This window comes from Caloenas nicobarica, chromosome 5 (assembly GCF_036013445.1).
Source record: "Caloenas nicobarica isolate bCalNic1 chromosome 5, bCalNic1.hap1, whole genome shotgun sequence".
Taxonomy (NCBI): Eukaryota; Metazoa; Chordata; class Aves; order Columbiformes; family Columbidae; genus Caloenas; species Caloenas nicobarica.
In genome coordinates this window covers 57053185-57070939 of record NC_088249.1, presented here as the reverse complement: position 1 = coordinate 57070939, position 17755 = coordinate 57053185, and the positions used below count along the sequence as shown (strand labels likewise).

Below are 17755 nucleotides of genomic sequence, written 5' to 3'. Positions count from 1 at the left end.
TACCACCCTGATGAAATGTAACCCAACAAATAAACCCACCAGTTCTCTCTCCTGTACCAAATCACCTTAAAATGAACCCCTTGGGTAACGAAGGTCCTGAAAAAAATCATTTTTTTGCAGCCACAGGAGCCTCAAACAACCCGCAGGCAGCCAGGTGTGTGTCCCTGTTGTTTTTCTCTCAGCTTCCCCAGGCTCTCTGGGCAGGAACTCCAGCCCTAGAGCGGGGGTCCCGGGGATGCTGGGACCTGCACACAGCCCCTCTTCAGCCTCCTCCCCACAGCCCACCCCTGCTGCCTGCAGGACAAACACCTCATCTGCTGCAAGGGGGACACCGCATGGCCTGACTGCGAGCCTGAAAGCTTCAGAGAGAACAAACTAAAACTCCCAAAGCCCAGTCAGAAGAAGTTTGTACTTCACCATGTTTCCGTTGTTTGCCCATCTCCTGTAGCTGGGCCGCTGGTCCCTGATGTCCATGGCCAGAAGCCTCAGCAGCACCTTTGGACACAGCTGCAGCTCCCACAGCCGGGGCGAGGAGGTTCCCGCTGCCGAAAGGCAGGCTGTGGTCAACAGAAGGTCAACAGGACACCTGTATCTCCAACACGTAATTTATTTTTAGGCAGATTTTCTCTTGAGGCCCAAACCAAAAATACTGGGATACTTTTTCCTCCTCTTTTCACACTCGTGCTGTTCACACAACTGCCACTCTCCAAGTCCACCTGCTTTTGCGACATAAGAAACATCACGGGGATGCTAGTGTCCCATGCTCCACTTCTGCTAGCAATTCCTCCTTTTATAACCTCTTCTGACTGAAAATACCTGTTTCTCTGCATAGAGCTGCCCCTGCCACCAGCATTGCATGAACACAAGCACGTTTTAAATTAATTTGGCTAATATAACTCTGTACTCACACACACCCCCTGTGCCTGCACAGTGAAATGGTTTTGCTTGGAGCTCCATTCCCTCGAGATGCATGGGTCACTACCCATTTCTTTTGTAAGGCCTACATAGAAACATTTCCGCTTAAATATGACATCCTTACATACTTCTCACAGTTTCAATGGCCTGAAAGCTTAAGGTGGTTTTTGTTTTCAGGACAGGCAGTGGCAAGCTACAAGACCACAATTTTTGAGATTATGGAAACCTCCTGAAAACTAGTTCCAGAAAACCGAAAGCAGCCAACATAACCTATGAAAATGGGGTTATTTTGCTGCAGTTTGACAACAAGATGATTTTGACCCAGGCTGAGTGTGGCAACTCTGCTATCCTGTCCACCATGACAACCACTAGAACAAGCACTAGGAGGTCTATCCACAGCCTAACTAAAAAGCACCGCATAGCCAGTTCCTGTAGTTGGAAAGCACGTTAGCAATGGACATCATCACAGGAGGAAGAGAGGTGAGCGAGGAAGAGCTCTGCAGGCTGCCACTGCACCATACTTTACAAGCCAAATTCGTCCCAAATTCTCTGAAGCACTTTTTGAGTCTCTGTAGATCTTGCAAACTAAAGCCCTGACCCTCCAAATAGATGTAACAGCACATAACCTGACATCCAGGCAGTGCCTGACTTATAGTCCTATAAATTCGAGTGGCTTAAGGGCTTTCAAGATATATTTGCAAAATTAGTTTCTGGTTTTCTTTAATACTTGCTTTTAAATTAAAAAAATAAATATATCAGTCTGGTGCACTGAAGGTTTTGCTGTCAGAAATACTTATCTGGAGCAGCACACAGTCACTGACAAACTGCTGTTTTTAACTAGGGGTTTTCAAGCTCAAGGGAAACCGTTGTTCCCTCCTTTGTGGGTAGCAGGGGAACACAAATAATGATGAATGGGAAATAAATGGAACAATGGCCAACTTGTCTAGCTGTCAGAGACTGCTACAGAAGCGGGTACACTGCCATCTTGTCAGGATTTCCTGCACTTACAAGTTCCTCCGCAGTCCCCCCCAAAACCACTTTGATCAAATTGGAAGCATTCTGCCAAATAAACTAGATGAAACTCATTCAACATCAGTCAGCATCGTTGTGAAACTATGATGAGTTCATCTTATTATGAGAAGGATAAATGGGAGTGAAAAAGCAGAAGAGGAAGAAGGTCAAGTTGCTTATACGAAAAATAGAAACAGCCACCTGTGCCCAGGCTGTTGCTGGAGAACCGAGAGCAGGGACACATCTGTGCTATTCCCAGCTTTTCTCTTGGGTTCCAGCAGGTACCCAGGGGCCAGCGTGCTTGTCACCGGTGGCAGTGGTGGCGTTCCAGTGTTCATGTGAGACTTGGCGTGTATAGGGCTAGCAGGTCTCAGTGGTGGTGTGCCAACTGGGAGATGATGTCTCTGGGCCACTGACAAGCTTAAAGGTAAGCAGTTTAAAGATTATTTTATCTGGGGTTGTGCTGCTAACAGCTGCTGTTAGCCAGCAACCTCTTTTTCTTAACTGCAAGGTCCAGAGTTGAACGGGTTCTCCATCAAAGGTGGACTCGTGTCCAAAGACATGCCTGTAAGTTGATGCTGCCAGTCCTTGTACTGTTTTTAGCCTCTAGTCTGCATGCAGATAGAGCATTTCTCAAGGATGTTTTCACTCAGGAAGTGTAAAGAATAAGAGCAAGAGAATAAGGTAGACAATAGAGTGAGGAATTTGACGGCAAGTAGGATGCCTCCCAAAGTAAAGAGCGGCTTCTGGGCCCAGAATCTGGGAACTTAAGGGAAGATCTGAAGATACTCAGAAAAGAAGTTATAATGTACAATGTACATTACAAAAAGCACAGGTTTTGCAAAGCAGCCACGTACAATTCAGTATTTCTCTGTGGCTACGAGAGCACACACTGTTAACAGTTTTTAGTGGCCCCCTTTTTGCCTATATGTCTGTCTCTTAAAACTTGAAATTTCTGCTTACAAAGAAAATGGCAAAAATATCTGTTCCTAAGAGTTGTATTCAGATCAGAAATTTCCTCCAAAACATCCTAAAAGTTGAAGAGACAGAACGATTGCCATGGCTGAAAAAAGGTACAATTAGAATGCCCCATTCCAGTGCTGAAGTGAAAATGATCAAAATAGAACAGAAGTCAGGATGGTGTATATACATTTTAAAAACGCAAAATGTCTAATGCACAGAAACTAAATAGTCACTACTCATTTATCAGTATCACTAACCTTTCTTTTTCTTCTTCAGGAACATGCAAAGCCATACAAGAGGTACTTAGCCTTTTTTTTCCAATTTACTACTATTCATTTTAATAATCTGTTATGCATATCATTTGAGACATTTTGGAAGCAGTTTTTAGAGATGCAGGTAAAAAGATAAAAGCCTACTAAGAGTTTCAAGAAGCTCAGCCACCTTCTCCCCACTAACGTTATCCTCAGGAACCTACATACATTGAAATATCTGCCCTGAATACATGTTTAAAAACAAAAAGCAGCTAATCCTGTCTGTCCCACAAACCATTCTTGTACTTTCCAATTTTTCAGTCATTATGACCTGTACTCAAATCTGCAATAGCTCTACACCAAAGCAAAAAGCCCACTGGAGATGTAGCTTTGGAACACTCTTGTTTCTCCAGGAGCTTTCTGCAGCCATGTGGTAATTTCTGTTATGCCAGCAGACCCACCAGATGTTAGGAAGTCTGCCTCTTGTCCTTGCCTTGCTAAGATGCCTGCTCAGAAGCCTTTCAGCCAAATACTACAGAATCAAGCAGTGACATTATAAAGAGTCTAAAACTCTCCAGAAAAACAAGGAAAATGCAGCAGCCAGTCAACATAAAGGCTGGTGAGGGATTTGAACAGAGGGTAAAATATTTGGGTTTTGACAGTAACAGAGGACACTTTTTTGTTAGAGCAAAAATTCTGCACAATCACTTGTGCCCTGAAAGTGTAAATGTTTTGCCATTCCTTTGAGTAAAATGCTTCAAATAATCTAAACAGAACAAAAATAATCCAAATAAAATCTCTTATTGCTTCAGAACCTGAGTTCGATGGGATCTAAGGGGGTCACATTTCCATTAGAGATAAATATAAAGACTCTGTAGGACAAAATGCTTGCTTGTTGATATGAGCTTGTATGTTTATTGGGATAATTAAAGTCTGCTTTGAACACAACCTTCAGTTGAAAGAGTCTAGTATCACACTCCTGATAGGGTTAGGTGTCAACCACTTACTGCTAATGGTGATGGTCTAATTACATTTTCCTTTGGCCAGGTGAACTTCACTAGCAAAATGAAAAATAGCATCAAAGGAATGTCAAACTGCTGGCAACACCTAGACTACATTTTAAAATACACATAAGACAACAAGGAAAAATGCTTGTTTCTATGTATTATTTGGAGTATAAGTTACTATTTATCACCCAAGAACGGAAAATGGCTCTTCATTTTTTGATCTTTTGTCACAGGGGTCCAAGCTTTGGAAGGTTTTTAATCAATGGAGCAAAAAATACTTTTGGGTGATCTGGTGTTCAAATATTTACAGCTTTCAAAAAAAAAAAAAAAAACAAACCAGGAGTACTTTACTATCAACAACCAGCAGGAGTTTGAATTTATGCATCTGCAAAGACAAGGCATGTGTTAATTTCTATCTTTTTCAAGACAAAAATTATGCAGGCTGAATAAATATATTCCAAACAACCATAAAGTAATAGCTGAACAGGACACAAGCTACCCTTCCTTTCCAGTCACTTAATGCCTTAAGAAAAATCAGTTTGCTTCCAACCCAACTATTAGTGAAATTTCATCTGTGCTATATTTGAAAATTATACATTGGATTTTACAGAACATTTGTTTTCATTCAATGACATTTTACATAACATTTTATTGTTTTAATTCAATGACAAACTAAGAGTGACTGGGATAGTTTTGTTGTACGGCATTTCTGCATCTTTGTTAAGTGGAAGCTATGGCCAGCCTAAGGTGTGCCATCTGAGTAACCTCAACAGTTGTAGTGCTGGAGTTGCCAGATTGAGAAACATTCTTGATCACATCCTTACTCAATACCACCTTTTCCTGGTGGCTTAGTACCACTTAAATAGCTACCTCACTCTACACGCTCAAAAGTACACAGCATTTTTCCATATTCTAGTACAGCATGATCATCACAGAAACCAGAGCATCCAGTCAAACAAATTACTCCTGGTAGTATCTGAGGGGTTACAAGGGTTAGGAACTAGTGTAAAGTTTAGGAAGAACTGCCTTCCAAGCTCAGACATTTTGTTTATCTGAACCATCAGCTCTGTCCTCTTGTGTGCTAAGCAGACAGCACATGCCTTTTCTCCCACACTGTGCCTGAATATCTCTGGTATCGGTCAGATGATCGGGTTGCTGACATTAATTATCCCATCAGGGATTATGGCTGTTTACAACTTTGTTGTCAGGCTTCAGGATTTACTCTTATAAAAACACTCTCTTCCAGTGTCAGCCTATTCATGTGTGCTTTGGCATTAGCTCTTAAGGGCAAAACCGGTCCTATTGTTATGCGAAGTGTGCCTGGCACAATAGGTCATCAGCCTGGAGCACCAAAAATAATTACCTCTCTTTTCACTATCAGAAGCAGCACTGAACTACAGTAAAGAAAAGCCTGAAGAAGTGAAAAACTGTAGAAACATTTAGAAGGAAAGAGTCGACTCCAAAGTCTAGAGAGGTTTTGGGTTTATTCCTTTAAAGGAGGAGTTGGTATAGGTCCAGAATTCAACTCTGAAAGAAAAATTGTGACCAGGAATGCTGGAAATGTGGGAGCCAATTTGTAAGAAGCAGCGATATACTGACTTGCTTTACTTTATAGGATTCCTCTTTGATACATTATTTCCTTCTAGTGTGCCAAAGCATTCCCTTTGAGACATAACTTTCAAGAAGAGGAGTAAAATCTATGGGGAAAGGATAGAGATTTCGACTGCCAAACGCCCAGTACTTTTCATCATATTATTTTCTCCTCCTCCTGAAATGCTTTTCACCAATATTCTTGTCTAACCTGACTTTGTCCTGTCTAATCTCCACTATAGGTCCTCCCGACAGCAACACACAGCATCAGCTTACCAACACGGCTCCTTCCACTCCGGCCTGAAGGGAAGCAGGGCACAAAAATCATGCAGGTCTCTCCACTCTGAAAACAAGTCCATTATGAATACAGGCCTCACCGCTAAGATGCGTATAATCACCTCAGCTTCTCTTTAAACACTAAGCAGACTTAAATCAATCTGCCTTATTTATTCAGTAAGTTTGTTTTCCTTTATAGGGCTAGCTAGCACAACATGGAAGCACAACCTTTGACTTAGGAGTTTTGCAAGAAAAACTGGTAAGATACCAGTAGGAGAAAATTTTAAAACTACTGCAGCTTTTCTGCAGCTAGTTCTGAATGGCTTGCAGCAAACCAATAGTATGAAAGTGGAAAGAATACTCACATTGTACGGTGGTCAGAAAATGTCCTGGGAAACGACAAGTGAGAACTGAGGTTATTTCTTTGCTAAGTCAAAGCCACCGTTCCAGCCACTGTTTCCAGGAACTATTAGCAATGAAATTAAGAAAAAAACCCTTGAACATTCATGTCAAATGATACATCTTTAATTTCTAAAAGGTGATTAAGTACTAAGAAACTGATCTAGTTGACAGGCAGTTAATCCTTCTTGCATAGTACATTTATCTCCATGGGATATCAAGAATTACAACACTTCAGAAAAACTGGCACCTAAGTGATCAAGCAGCCTCAATCCTGTACAGAAGTTACAGACAACCTCAACGTTTGCAAGTTTTACTTTGTCATGGATCCAGAGAATAGTTTTTGCTTTGTCCACATCTATCCCACCATACTAAATTATTTCACTGCACTTCTCAGTTGGTCATCTGTATGAAAAACATAAAAAGGCTGCAACCCACACTGATATAGTAATTCACAGTAAATTAGCTTTATTCTATTCAAACATGGCCTTTTTTGAGGTCAAATACCTCAAGGTACTTAGTTATGGACTTGATTTTTTATGCAAAATGTGTACCTCACAATGCTTATAAAATTATTTCTTGATTAACACTTCATCCAGAAGATGTTTAATCCTTCCCTCAAGAAGGTAAAAGCTGAGCCTTCAGTTTCAGAAGTGCTCTTGACACTCATCTAAAATAAGCACTGAATCTTACTTGAAGCCAAAAAATTTTAACTTGCTTAACAAGCTTACTAACAAGACAATAGTAAAGACACTTTTTCATATAAAAAAAAAATAAAGTTACGTTTTACTGTATGCGTTAGGCATACCTACAACAGATATTTTTTCCTTTACAGAATGATAGGTGGAGAGGAGCATTGTACTTACATGATCACTAATTAATCCCTTTTTTCTAGTAACTTGTGTCCTGATTTTCAAAAGCACTGAATATCAGCATTTCCTAGGGATTGAATGGTAGCAGCAGGCACTCAGAAATGTTGAAAATAGACTATGAGTACTTGTATTTATGCCGCAAATGCACCATTTGAAAATATTCCTCTTGAAAACAGGTAGTTTACCTTTTTAGTCAAAAATCAGTTGACTAATTACTATTTTAATCAGTCTTATAGTGTTTTAGAATGTTTAAGATAATTTTTAACACTAATTACTTAATACACTACTGTGGATTATGATTAAAATTAATATGTCAGAAATTTAGGTTTATGATAAATAAACTTTGGGAAAATTTATACAAGGCCGTAAATAAATAATTTGAACTTCAGTCTCATTAAAAAGTAAAACAGTATGTCACACAACAATAGCATCCTATCTAGACAATACAATCTTGCTCTATTTTATTGCATAATAATTTGAGAGCAACATCTTAGGTAAAACATGTAAAGAAACAAAATCATTAGATTTACTTCCTTTAATATTGAACAACCAAATTTTCTCCTTTGTACATAATCCAATTTAAAGATAATATAATTAGCACTTCCAGCATTAACAGTCTGTATTTACAATGAATGAGAGGGGGTGGGTAATCTAAATAGTATTCAAATCTGTATGAAACAAATCAAAACCCAAAGATTTACAGTAGGCTCAAAATTCAAGACTTTTCCATTTATGGAATGCAATTTTAAAGGCTTTGTCATCTTTATTACTTGTAAGGGTTCTTGAAAAGATGATTTTTAATAGTATTTTAAACATTTGAAATCTTCAGTAATGCCTTCATTATTTGTACAGGACATTAAAAAATAATTCCAATACTTCTATTTAATTTTTTGCTTGCTTGTAGACCAGTCTGAAATCTGATGAAAGGATAACAAGGAAATTTACTATATAATCCTAATTCCATATTCCTGAATATACAACGGTTGGAAGTAGATGATGTCAGTCCATTCCAAGGGTTATGTACACAAAACTTACAAAATGTTCTTTGCTCTTGCATAAAATGTGTACGCAGTATCCATGAGCAGGGAACTTCAAAGTTTTTACAGGTTGCTGCCGGCATGGACCTTTGTTGATTTAAATAAAATACCTTTCACTCTATTGTTCTAGTTGCAGTTTTAGAAGTTAATCATCAATCCCTGGTGTTTCACCCTGTTGTATTCTGGAGGCTATTCTAATGGCTTCTTCCAGAGACTGTTGTTCTCCAAGCTGAAACAAATGCATTTAAACATAAATAAACCAAAAATGTTACACATGGATATAAATGTGTAAAAAAAATTAAAGATGAAACCAGAGATCTAGATATGGATCAATACTTTAGCACAAATAAGTGTGATCAATATTGTTAACACCTCTAGTGGGTAATATATACCAGCAGCTATCTAATCAGCATGACAATTCAAATAGCTTGAGAGCAGATTAAACTGAGTTTCTATGTATCTACTTAATAAATTTTCTTCAAAGAACTGCTGCAAGGTAAACACATTTCATGATGATATTTCAACTTGGCAGATACAACAAACTAAGATAAGGCTTTCAAAAGCATGGTGGCTGTTGAATTACATTTTATTAATATTTTAACCTCTAGAAGTGCATTTTCTGCGTTTTTTTTCCTGTTTGAAGCTATTTCCAAGCACACATATTAACTTACACTGCTTAATACTGATTTGTTTAGAAACTCTTTTGAGCATCTCCTCCCTGCGTGTTCTTTTATATTAGTATTTGTCAGAGCTAAGGCCCATCATGCAAACCATATTCAAGTCAGTTGCATACACTCAACTCCCTTTGAAATTCATAGGGTGTTATCACATCCATGAAAATTATCCTCCTATTTAAGGACGTATGGTTCCTGTGATTTTCCATGTTCTCTAGAACAAAACGTGTGTCTGTGGTGATACTCAGGCAATAGTAGGATCAAACCCACAAAGTGTTGAGTCCCAGTGCCACAGTAAATTTGAACACAAAAGTAGCTTCATTACATTCCCGTGGGACTTCTTAGTTATGCTCATATTTAAGCACAAGATCAAGAGGACTGTGAGGTGGTCCAAAAGTATTAGGCACTTTGCAGGATTGACACTACTATACAAGCCAAAATTTAAACTAATTCAACTCCTTTTATTTTACTTGGAGTTTAAAATTTGCTTCTGTCATTGGAGTGGCAATCTCCCCAAGATCTTTCAGTCATTTGACCCTTGCCTGCAATGTCATTTTAAGAGATGAATTTTTAAAGTACTAAATTTTCCAGATTTAGAATTTCCAAAAGCTTCTGTTAACCTACCATCATATCATATGTAACAAAAATAAAATGTACACAGTTAATTTAATGTTTGAGTAAGGTAGCACACTGGCCATTGTTTGTGCTAGAAGTTTCTTTCAACCTCCCAGTCAAGCCAGGCTTCCCTCTCAATAAACTATTCACAAAAATACTTGTCTAGGTTTTGTTTCCAGTTACTTTCTAGGTAAAAGCTTAATTTGTGCTTGGTTTCCACCTTCTTTTAAATCAGCCCAATTTAAATTAAATTCTTTCATACCTAGAAATTACTCTTTCATTACAGTGTTTGGACAATGTGAGGAGCTATTTACAGAGACTGCTGCTTGTACTGTGCTGGTTTGACACATAAACAGAAGGTTACTATTTCCAGAGACTTCCGATTATGAATCTTTCTATATAACTGTTTATACTTTTTTGCTATTAGCATTTCAAGGTTCAAATAACAAATCCAGTAATTTTATCTATATAAATTCACAGCAATTTACCCTTGAGAGTTTGACTTTATTATATATATCAGCTCTATAGGTAATGCTGAAGGATGAACGGAAGTGCTTTTCCACTGAAAACCTGTGACTCCATGAATGATTCAGTTGACCTGAAGTCTGGCCCTCCCCTAACCTCCTCCTTTGGAAGTTCTACAAGTAGATCTGGAAAATCGGGTGCTTATTATTCTTCTTCCTAACCCTATATATTATTTAAAATAGGAGATCATATGGTTATGCACTATTTTTTGGGAGGAGTCAAGCTTATTCGAATCATTTTGTTACATGACTAGGAGCTTCTAGCTCCAGAAGAAACACTCCAAAACACATTTATCACCATCTTACCTGTACTGCAATTTGTGTTCCATTGGATGTAGCCAACAACGTAACAGGTCTAGTTTCCGTAGTCACTAAATGGTGCCCGTGTTGCTGATGTCCCATTTCTGAGGAGGCACTGTGAAATGCTGCCAAGTCCTGAGCCACAATAGCAACCTTCAAGCCCAAAGGAAGAGAATCAACCGGATGACAGATCTGTTACCGTGACTGACCTCATACAATGGTTATCTTCAAACTTAAATTCAAAGCTGTGATTATTCATGAGCATAATTTCATTGTTGAAAAGATACATTTTTTTAAGAAAGGTTGCCATCACTGTGTTCTCAAAGTTATCTTTTAGCTCGCAAAACAAAAATATCTTCAGAACCGCACAGAAGTTCACTAAATGTGCCTAAAAGCCTGTGATTATTTATATATACAGAGCGTAGTGAGAAGTATCTTCATTTTCATGTGTGCATTTTTAGAACAGCAAAATGTATTCTAACTTAAAGATTAAAAATTATATCACTATATTTGTCCTAAAAATGTTAGCTATTGCATTTGTATATTAAAGACAAAACCACATATACTTACACAAATGTTTTCTATCTACCAAATAAATTACAGTCCCATAATATTAAGTGATAAAATTACAGCTCATGCTGGATTCTACTCTTAGCTCTGCCACTCATTTACTTTGTGGCTTTGGGGAAAACGCTTAGCATTTCTAGATCTTATTTTACATACACCTAAAATAAATACCTGACTGGTACCTCAGAATTTGTTCTCATTGTCCAACTGTTTTTAAACCATTCTGCCATGTGTTGGTGCACAGCACTGGAGTAAAACACATCATACTCTTATGAGGGGAATGCTATGGCCACGTGTTGAAAACTGCTTTACTTACATAAATCTATGTGAACAACAGAACTGCGATGACTTAGGTGCCTATTTTATATCATCTCATAAAGGAACATTACACATGTACGCAGGATATCATCTTACCTGCTGTCCTTCGGTGCCTTCTGCAGTAACCATCGCTACGGAATGCGTTCCTGCAGAAGAGATGACGGCGTCGTGGGCAGGGACTGTGATGGTGGTGCCATCTTGTGTTACCATAGTGATAGTATTGCCAATGGCCTGCATATCTGCCTGGGATATGTTGACCTGAAACACAAAATAATTCCTGAAGTAAAAAAAGAAGGTTTGATTGTTGCTCAAGTCATACCTGAGTCTTAGCTTTTAGCAACTTGTGTTTTTCAGTAAGGTTTGGGGGAAAAAAAAAACCACACCAAACCCTATGATATGCATCTGCAGTGTAACAGCATTTATGAAACAAATTCCTGCTAATTGGTTCAGCACAAATACTCCTGCTAGTTCGGTTTCTTCGTTTGAAACAAAATGTGTATCGATGTGTATCAAAAAGGTAACTTGATCATAATAGTGGGGAAAAAGTATTTTAAGCCATGATCACAAGTAACATACTGGCCATAAGATCTAGTAGCCATTATTCTACTTCCCAAGCAGCACACTCATGTGTTCCCTGAGAATCACCACCACTCTTTGGCCAAGTCCCTGTCTTGGACAAAGAGCCTTCACTGCATTCATCTTACTGATTAGGACCTAATATTCCGTGACCTTTCAGACACACTTATCTGTTTACAGAAATAAAATTATGGTGCCCAGTAACAGGAGTGTATGACTCCATGTTAATCATATCATATCCCAAATAACTGCATGATAGATTATCTATGCATGTGTCTTACACAATAGGCAATGTGATTTAAGGTAGTACCACCTGATGTACTTTTATCTTAATGGAAATACTAGAGAGGTCTATGAGGGCTTAGAATTTAAACCACAAATAAACAATTCATTAAAAATTAATTATATAAATTACTGATGTCTCCAGTATAAATGCATTAGGGCATCAGATACGTGATTTGATGTCTAATTTACAAGGTAATAAAATGTCTCGGAATTGAAGTCAAGCTAAAGGGTAATTTCAATAAATGGGACAATTCCATGTCAAGGCTTCTGCAGGTCTTCATTTTAGAGGGTAAAAATGCTAATGACTTAGTATTGCTGCAAAGTTCAGGGCTGGCAATCTAACAGCCCCCTTTAATATTTCACATCCAATTCGAATTTAGAAGATATCTTTCATATGTTACTGGCACTTCAGCTGCCTTTCCAGCTGAGACAAACTTTTCCCCATATACCTTTGATATATTGCCATATATAAACAAAAGAGTTGTGTCGAAATCCCCTCCCAATGACATTTCATATGAAAGCCTTAAAAAATATATCCATGGGAATTTTCAAGTGGAGGTAGTATCAAAGTATTCCTTATCTGCATTTATGTTAGAAATGGTAAGAACCGCACACTACCAAGCAGCTTGTAAAGTGGGCACCTGGACTAGAAAGCTTTCCCACCCCTGCAAAGTGTGTACAGACAAGACAACAGTGCAGATGACCATCAGCTTTTAATAGACTGATCAGGGAATTCTGAGAAACTGCAGAAACTAGGTTGTATATATAACAATTGTTAAAAGAGCCCATGCCTACTTTAAGAGGAACAAAGATAGCTAAAAAAATCTAGCTTTGTATTAATGCTGTTTCAGATGTCAGAAAATGTGCTTTAATTTAGGAATTCCACAGAAGGCCCAACCCTAAACATATCCTGACCCAGCTCCAAAGTAGCTTCTTTCTTTAAGAAACCCATGTATGTATTTATCAAGAATTTGAACTGATTGTAGAAAGCACATGGAGTATCTACAAACACCTCAATTCTCAGCATAGTTTTGTCAGCTTTTCAATGCTGTGGTTACTTACATGTTGGGTACCATCCTGGGATATTAGTGCTACTTGTTGACCTAACCCTGACTGAGTAACTGTAGCAACCTGTGCAGAAATTACATCTTCTCCCTCCACACCTGTCACATAGGTTATCTGGGAGCCTTTGAGAACATCTTCACCTTGACCTATTTGATACAAAGAAGGCAAGAAGATAGTTTACATACTCTAAATGCTACCAGGAAAGCAAATGACAAGGATTAAGTGCAGCCTGGTTTGAAGGTTTTGAACATTTCAAGAGAAAAATTTTAGTGGGAAGATGAGAAAACTAAAAGAAAGATACCAAAAGCAAGTCAGAAAGTCTGTTGTTTTGGGGATATGGGGTATAATCTCTTACCAATGAGTTTTAACACACACAAATACTAGACAAAGAAAATACACATTTAGCTTATAAGCAAACATCTCTAATTCACTCATTAAATGTTAACCTCTCATACAAGAGGCTCCATGCAAACACAACTTGCAGCTTTTAAAGAGTTATTAATTAACAAACACACAGAAGAACACAGTGATGCCTTTGTGTGAAGGTTTAAGTAAGTTCATTATCTTGATAAATGTTTAACCTCAGCAAAGGAATCTTATAATTCCCTTATTATATATATTCTTGCTGTCCTTTGTTATACATACTCTTAGAAAAATCTCTAAGAAAAATCCAGTAGGTTGCAAACATAAACGTTTTAGATTCTCTCAGGTCCCTTCCCACACTGATGTTTATAGCAGGTTTGCTGGGACTACAACTCAAATTTTTCTCATACCCAGGACTGCTATAAATGAGTTTATGATCTGGTCAATTACTCTCTCGGTTTCTGTTTACAAGTTGCCTACTACACTAAAAAGTCCTACAAAGAAGCTGAATAACTTTAAGTACTTCAAATTTTTATCTATGCTTTCATTTCCTTGGTTACAAAAACCAGCAAAACATTATCCAGCCCATTTTTTTACAACAAGAGATTCAAAGACTGAAACTCTAACCTGGAGGTGGCTCAAAAAAAGCCTCTTGTTCTTCTTCAATGGGCTCTGTGTCATTGTGTGCCGTCCGCTTGTGCATAGCAAGCGTAGAAATCTGCTTGTATGTTTTCCCACAGTGATTACAGTTATATGGTTTGGAATGAGTATGTACAACATGATGTTTGTATAAACTGGAATACTCTGTAAAACGTTTATCACAACCAGGAACTGTACAGACGTAGGGCTTCTCCCCTATGTGGAAAAACAAAAGGGATAAAGAGAAGTTTGTCCAGGATGCAGAGAAAAAAATTGTCAACAAATTATATTTAGTGACACACCTTCACTACCATACTTCAATTTCAAAGGCAACAGTGAAGCTTAAGCTCACAAAGTTTATCAATGCAGCCTCTCACTGTCTTTTTTTTTTAAACTACTGCCAGTAAAATTTGTGCCCTTTTTTCTCCTTATGATTCCATCTAAAACATCCTTCAGATAAAGACAGAAGGATACAGGCTGAAAGCTGCAATGTCAATTTGGCATCATATTGAGAATTTTGTTCTTTTATTACTGGAAGCCCCATACTTTTCCTCAATGATCTGGTATGTTGATACACTAGTTCAATTACTTCTGAGTCTTTAAGCTCTGACAAAAATCTATAGGAAGCATATGTTTAAACAATTACGTTTCATACAAAAACACCTCTCATTTTAAAATGAATGAAACAATGTCCAAATTATAAACTAAAAAGATAATCTGATACAAAACGTACCTCTAAGAAAGTTGTCTGTGCTACTATAAAATATATAAGGCTACCAAGATGATGTGGTTATCCCTGGCTTTTACATTTTAGAACCTTCAAATCTGTGTTGATTATTTCTGCTCACTCTGACAATCAAGTTGGATAAGTATTTTCACCTCCAGTCTATAAAAAGGTTTTAACCACTGCTCCAGCACCAAGGAAAATACAGCTGGGATGAAAAGGTGACTCATAGCAGTAAGCCAAAGTCAAGCGCTGACTGGTGCTTTACTGTTTTTTAATTTAAGAAACAGCTCATAATGGAGGCAAGCCCCAGAACTATATTAAGGATTTAGCCCAATGTCCACTGAAGACAAGGTTTTGCATTGGTTTTAAAGAATGTGGTATCCAAACCAAAGTTATTCTGCCTTGATAGCAAGGTGGGAAACCCAACTGCTTGACTCTCCTCAGCTGAGGGGAGACCAGGCCCAAAGAAAAATCTCAAGCCAGGTCATATAAACATGACTATACCCAATTATAATGCACCAAAACAATGTTCACAAGAATGACACAGCCTCTCCCAACCAGATTCCACTTCAAAATACAAAACATCACTCATTTACCTGTGTGTATTCTCACATGATTCTTATAATTAGTTGCACTGGCAAAAGCTCTCCCACATCCTGGTTCTGTACAGTAATAAGGCCTTTCGCCTGTATGTGTCCTGATGTGAACCTTTCTAATATTAGATGTTGTGAATGACCTGCCACATCCTTCAAATGGACACTTAAAGGGCCTTTCACCTGGAAAAAAAAAAAAAGGTATACATGCAAAAGTTATAAAAGAACAAAACCCCTAAGTTACACTTAGAGTGAATATAGGAATCCAAAGCTACCTAATTCTCTCTTTGAGACCTTCATTCAGAAATACCATGAACATGCCACTGTGAAGTGTTCTACTGTTTAGCCAAAACTGGCAAAATTCAGGAAAATCATACAATCCGTAAGCTAAATTATGAAGCATTTGGATTACTACTTTATGATGTATAAAACAGACTCAGTCTCTTGGATTAGCTTCCACATTGTCCGTATTCTAACATGTATTTAACATCCCCCCCGCAAGTCATACACATATTATCCAAAACAAGTGCATCATACCATTGGTACATTTGTCAACTGTAATTCATAAAATGAAAAAAATACCTTCATGATTCAGCATATAACCAATATATGAATAGATTAGTAAAACTCATTCTAGAAATCACTTAACCTTGAAACTCCAGATTCAAACCCCAAAACCAAAGCTATCAGAAACACAGGTTTTTAAAATAAGTCTAGTTGTGTAACGTAATGTTAAGCACAATAACTTGCATCATTGTACCAAAGCATTTCACCATGAGCACTAGATAAGGCCAACCCCTCTCCAATACCCCTGACCTTTTGGATCTATCAAAGTACACGCAGGAGAATGTGAAGAGGGTTAACTTAGGTGAAGTGCGAGCCACCTGACATGCTGCACTGTTGTAATTTCACACTTCCTAGAGCTAAGTACATTCCACCCACTGTACTGCTTACCAAAGAGAAGAGTCTGAGAGCAAGAGAGGGCAGATCACCACTACACATACAACATCAAGTACTTAGAGACAGAAACAAAAAACAAAGTCCCGATAGGGACGTTAATACCGCAAAACTCCAAAGCAGTTGGCTCCTTGGCAGAGGAAACTATAATTCACTCCTTAGGGCAGCTGTTTTGGGAAGGTTTTTCAGTTTTCTGCCAAAGCAGTGTGTGTGTACTCAGTGTACATGCCTCAGTGTTGTGTTACCATGGCTCCCCTAATCCTTGCTTCGGCACAGGACCTCGAATCCTGCCTGAAAGGAGCAGGGTTGCAGAGTCAACCCCGCCCAACAACAGGCCCTGCACTAGAACCCAAACAGACTGCTTTTAAAGAATGCCTGCAAGAATGTCATCCAACCGGTTGGGGAAGCCAGCCTTCAAAGTTTCTAATGTGCTTGGTAGAAAGGTAACCTGTTTCCAGGTGACAGATTTCTAGCCATAGAAATGCAAAGCCAGTCAGAAGCCTCCCAGCTCTACCCCACAGCAATGAAGAACCATCCGCCAGCTTTTCTGGTACTGGACCAGTATTTCTAGGGAAGTCCTGGAGGGACCCGAGGCAAGCGTTTGATGGCAACTGCAAGTTAGACTGGACAGCCGCTGAAACAGACGGAAAAATCACTTTTGGCTAAAACAGGCAGAAAATGAAGAAAGCGCTAACCCTGCTATGTGATAAAGGAACAAAAAGGTTTCAGAGCCATGGGAGAGAGTGGGCAGAGCCCAAACTTGCCTCCATCGGGCGCATTGTTCCAGCTTGCACAGGGTATGAGTGTATGCTACTCCATCCATCTGCATAAAGGACTTGGTGCAATTTTCTTCTCATTCTTTGGCTTCCTGCGACTACTCATAAATCTGAAATAAGACACCCCTGGACTGCTGGGAGTCTATGATTGTATTATTAATATTGTTCAAATGGGTAAATGGTTACATAGGGCTGGCTCAAATCCTTTGTCTCAACTGCTAAATTAGATTAAAGCAATTAAATTACCATACAACTTCTGTGGCCATGAAGAAGAAAACAGTCAATCAAGCTAATCAAGTTGTTGTCCATACTACAGAAATCCTTCAGTTCACAGTCTGTACTTGATGTACTACATAACATTAAACAGTTATCTTCTAGAACTGAAAGCAGATGACACTTTTATGCCTTCATCCTGATGACCAGTTTAGCTTCAAGACAGCACTAATCCCAACAGA

The 17755-nt window shown here is 38.5% G+C and overlaps 1 protein-coding gene across 2 annotated transcripts in view; it reads right to left on the bottom strand.

The window, feature by feature from the left end:
• Positions 1 to 7703: 7703 nt before the first annotated feature.
• The window catches only part of ZNF143 (zinc finger protein 143), a 37727-nt gene continuing 27675 nt past the window's right edge, over positions 7704 to 17755 (bottom strand). For both annotated transcript variants that reach the window (XM_065635585.1, XM_065635586.1), the window contains exons 11-16: positions 15571 to 15750; positions 14236 to 14463; positions 13243 to 13391; positions 11416 to 11577; positions 10441 to 10587; positions 7704 to 8550 (exon numbers count right to left, since the gene is read on the bottom strand). In XM_065635585.1, the coding sequence (XP_065491657.1) occupies positions 8467 to 8550; positions 10441 to 10587; positions 11416 to 11577; positions 13243 to 13391; positions 14236 to 14463; positions 15571 to 15750 (950 nt within the window). In that variant the 3' untranslated portion in view covers positions 7704 to 8466. The remainder of the gene's footprint in view (positions 8551 to 10440; positions 10588 to 11415; positions 11578 to 13242; positions 13392 to 14235; positions 14464 to 15570; positions 15751 to 17755) is intronic.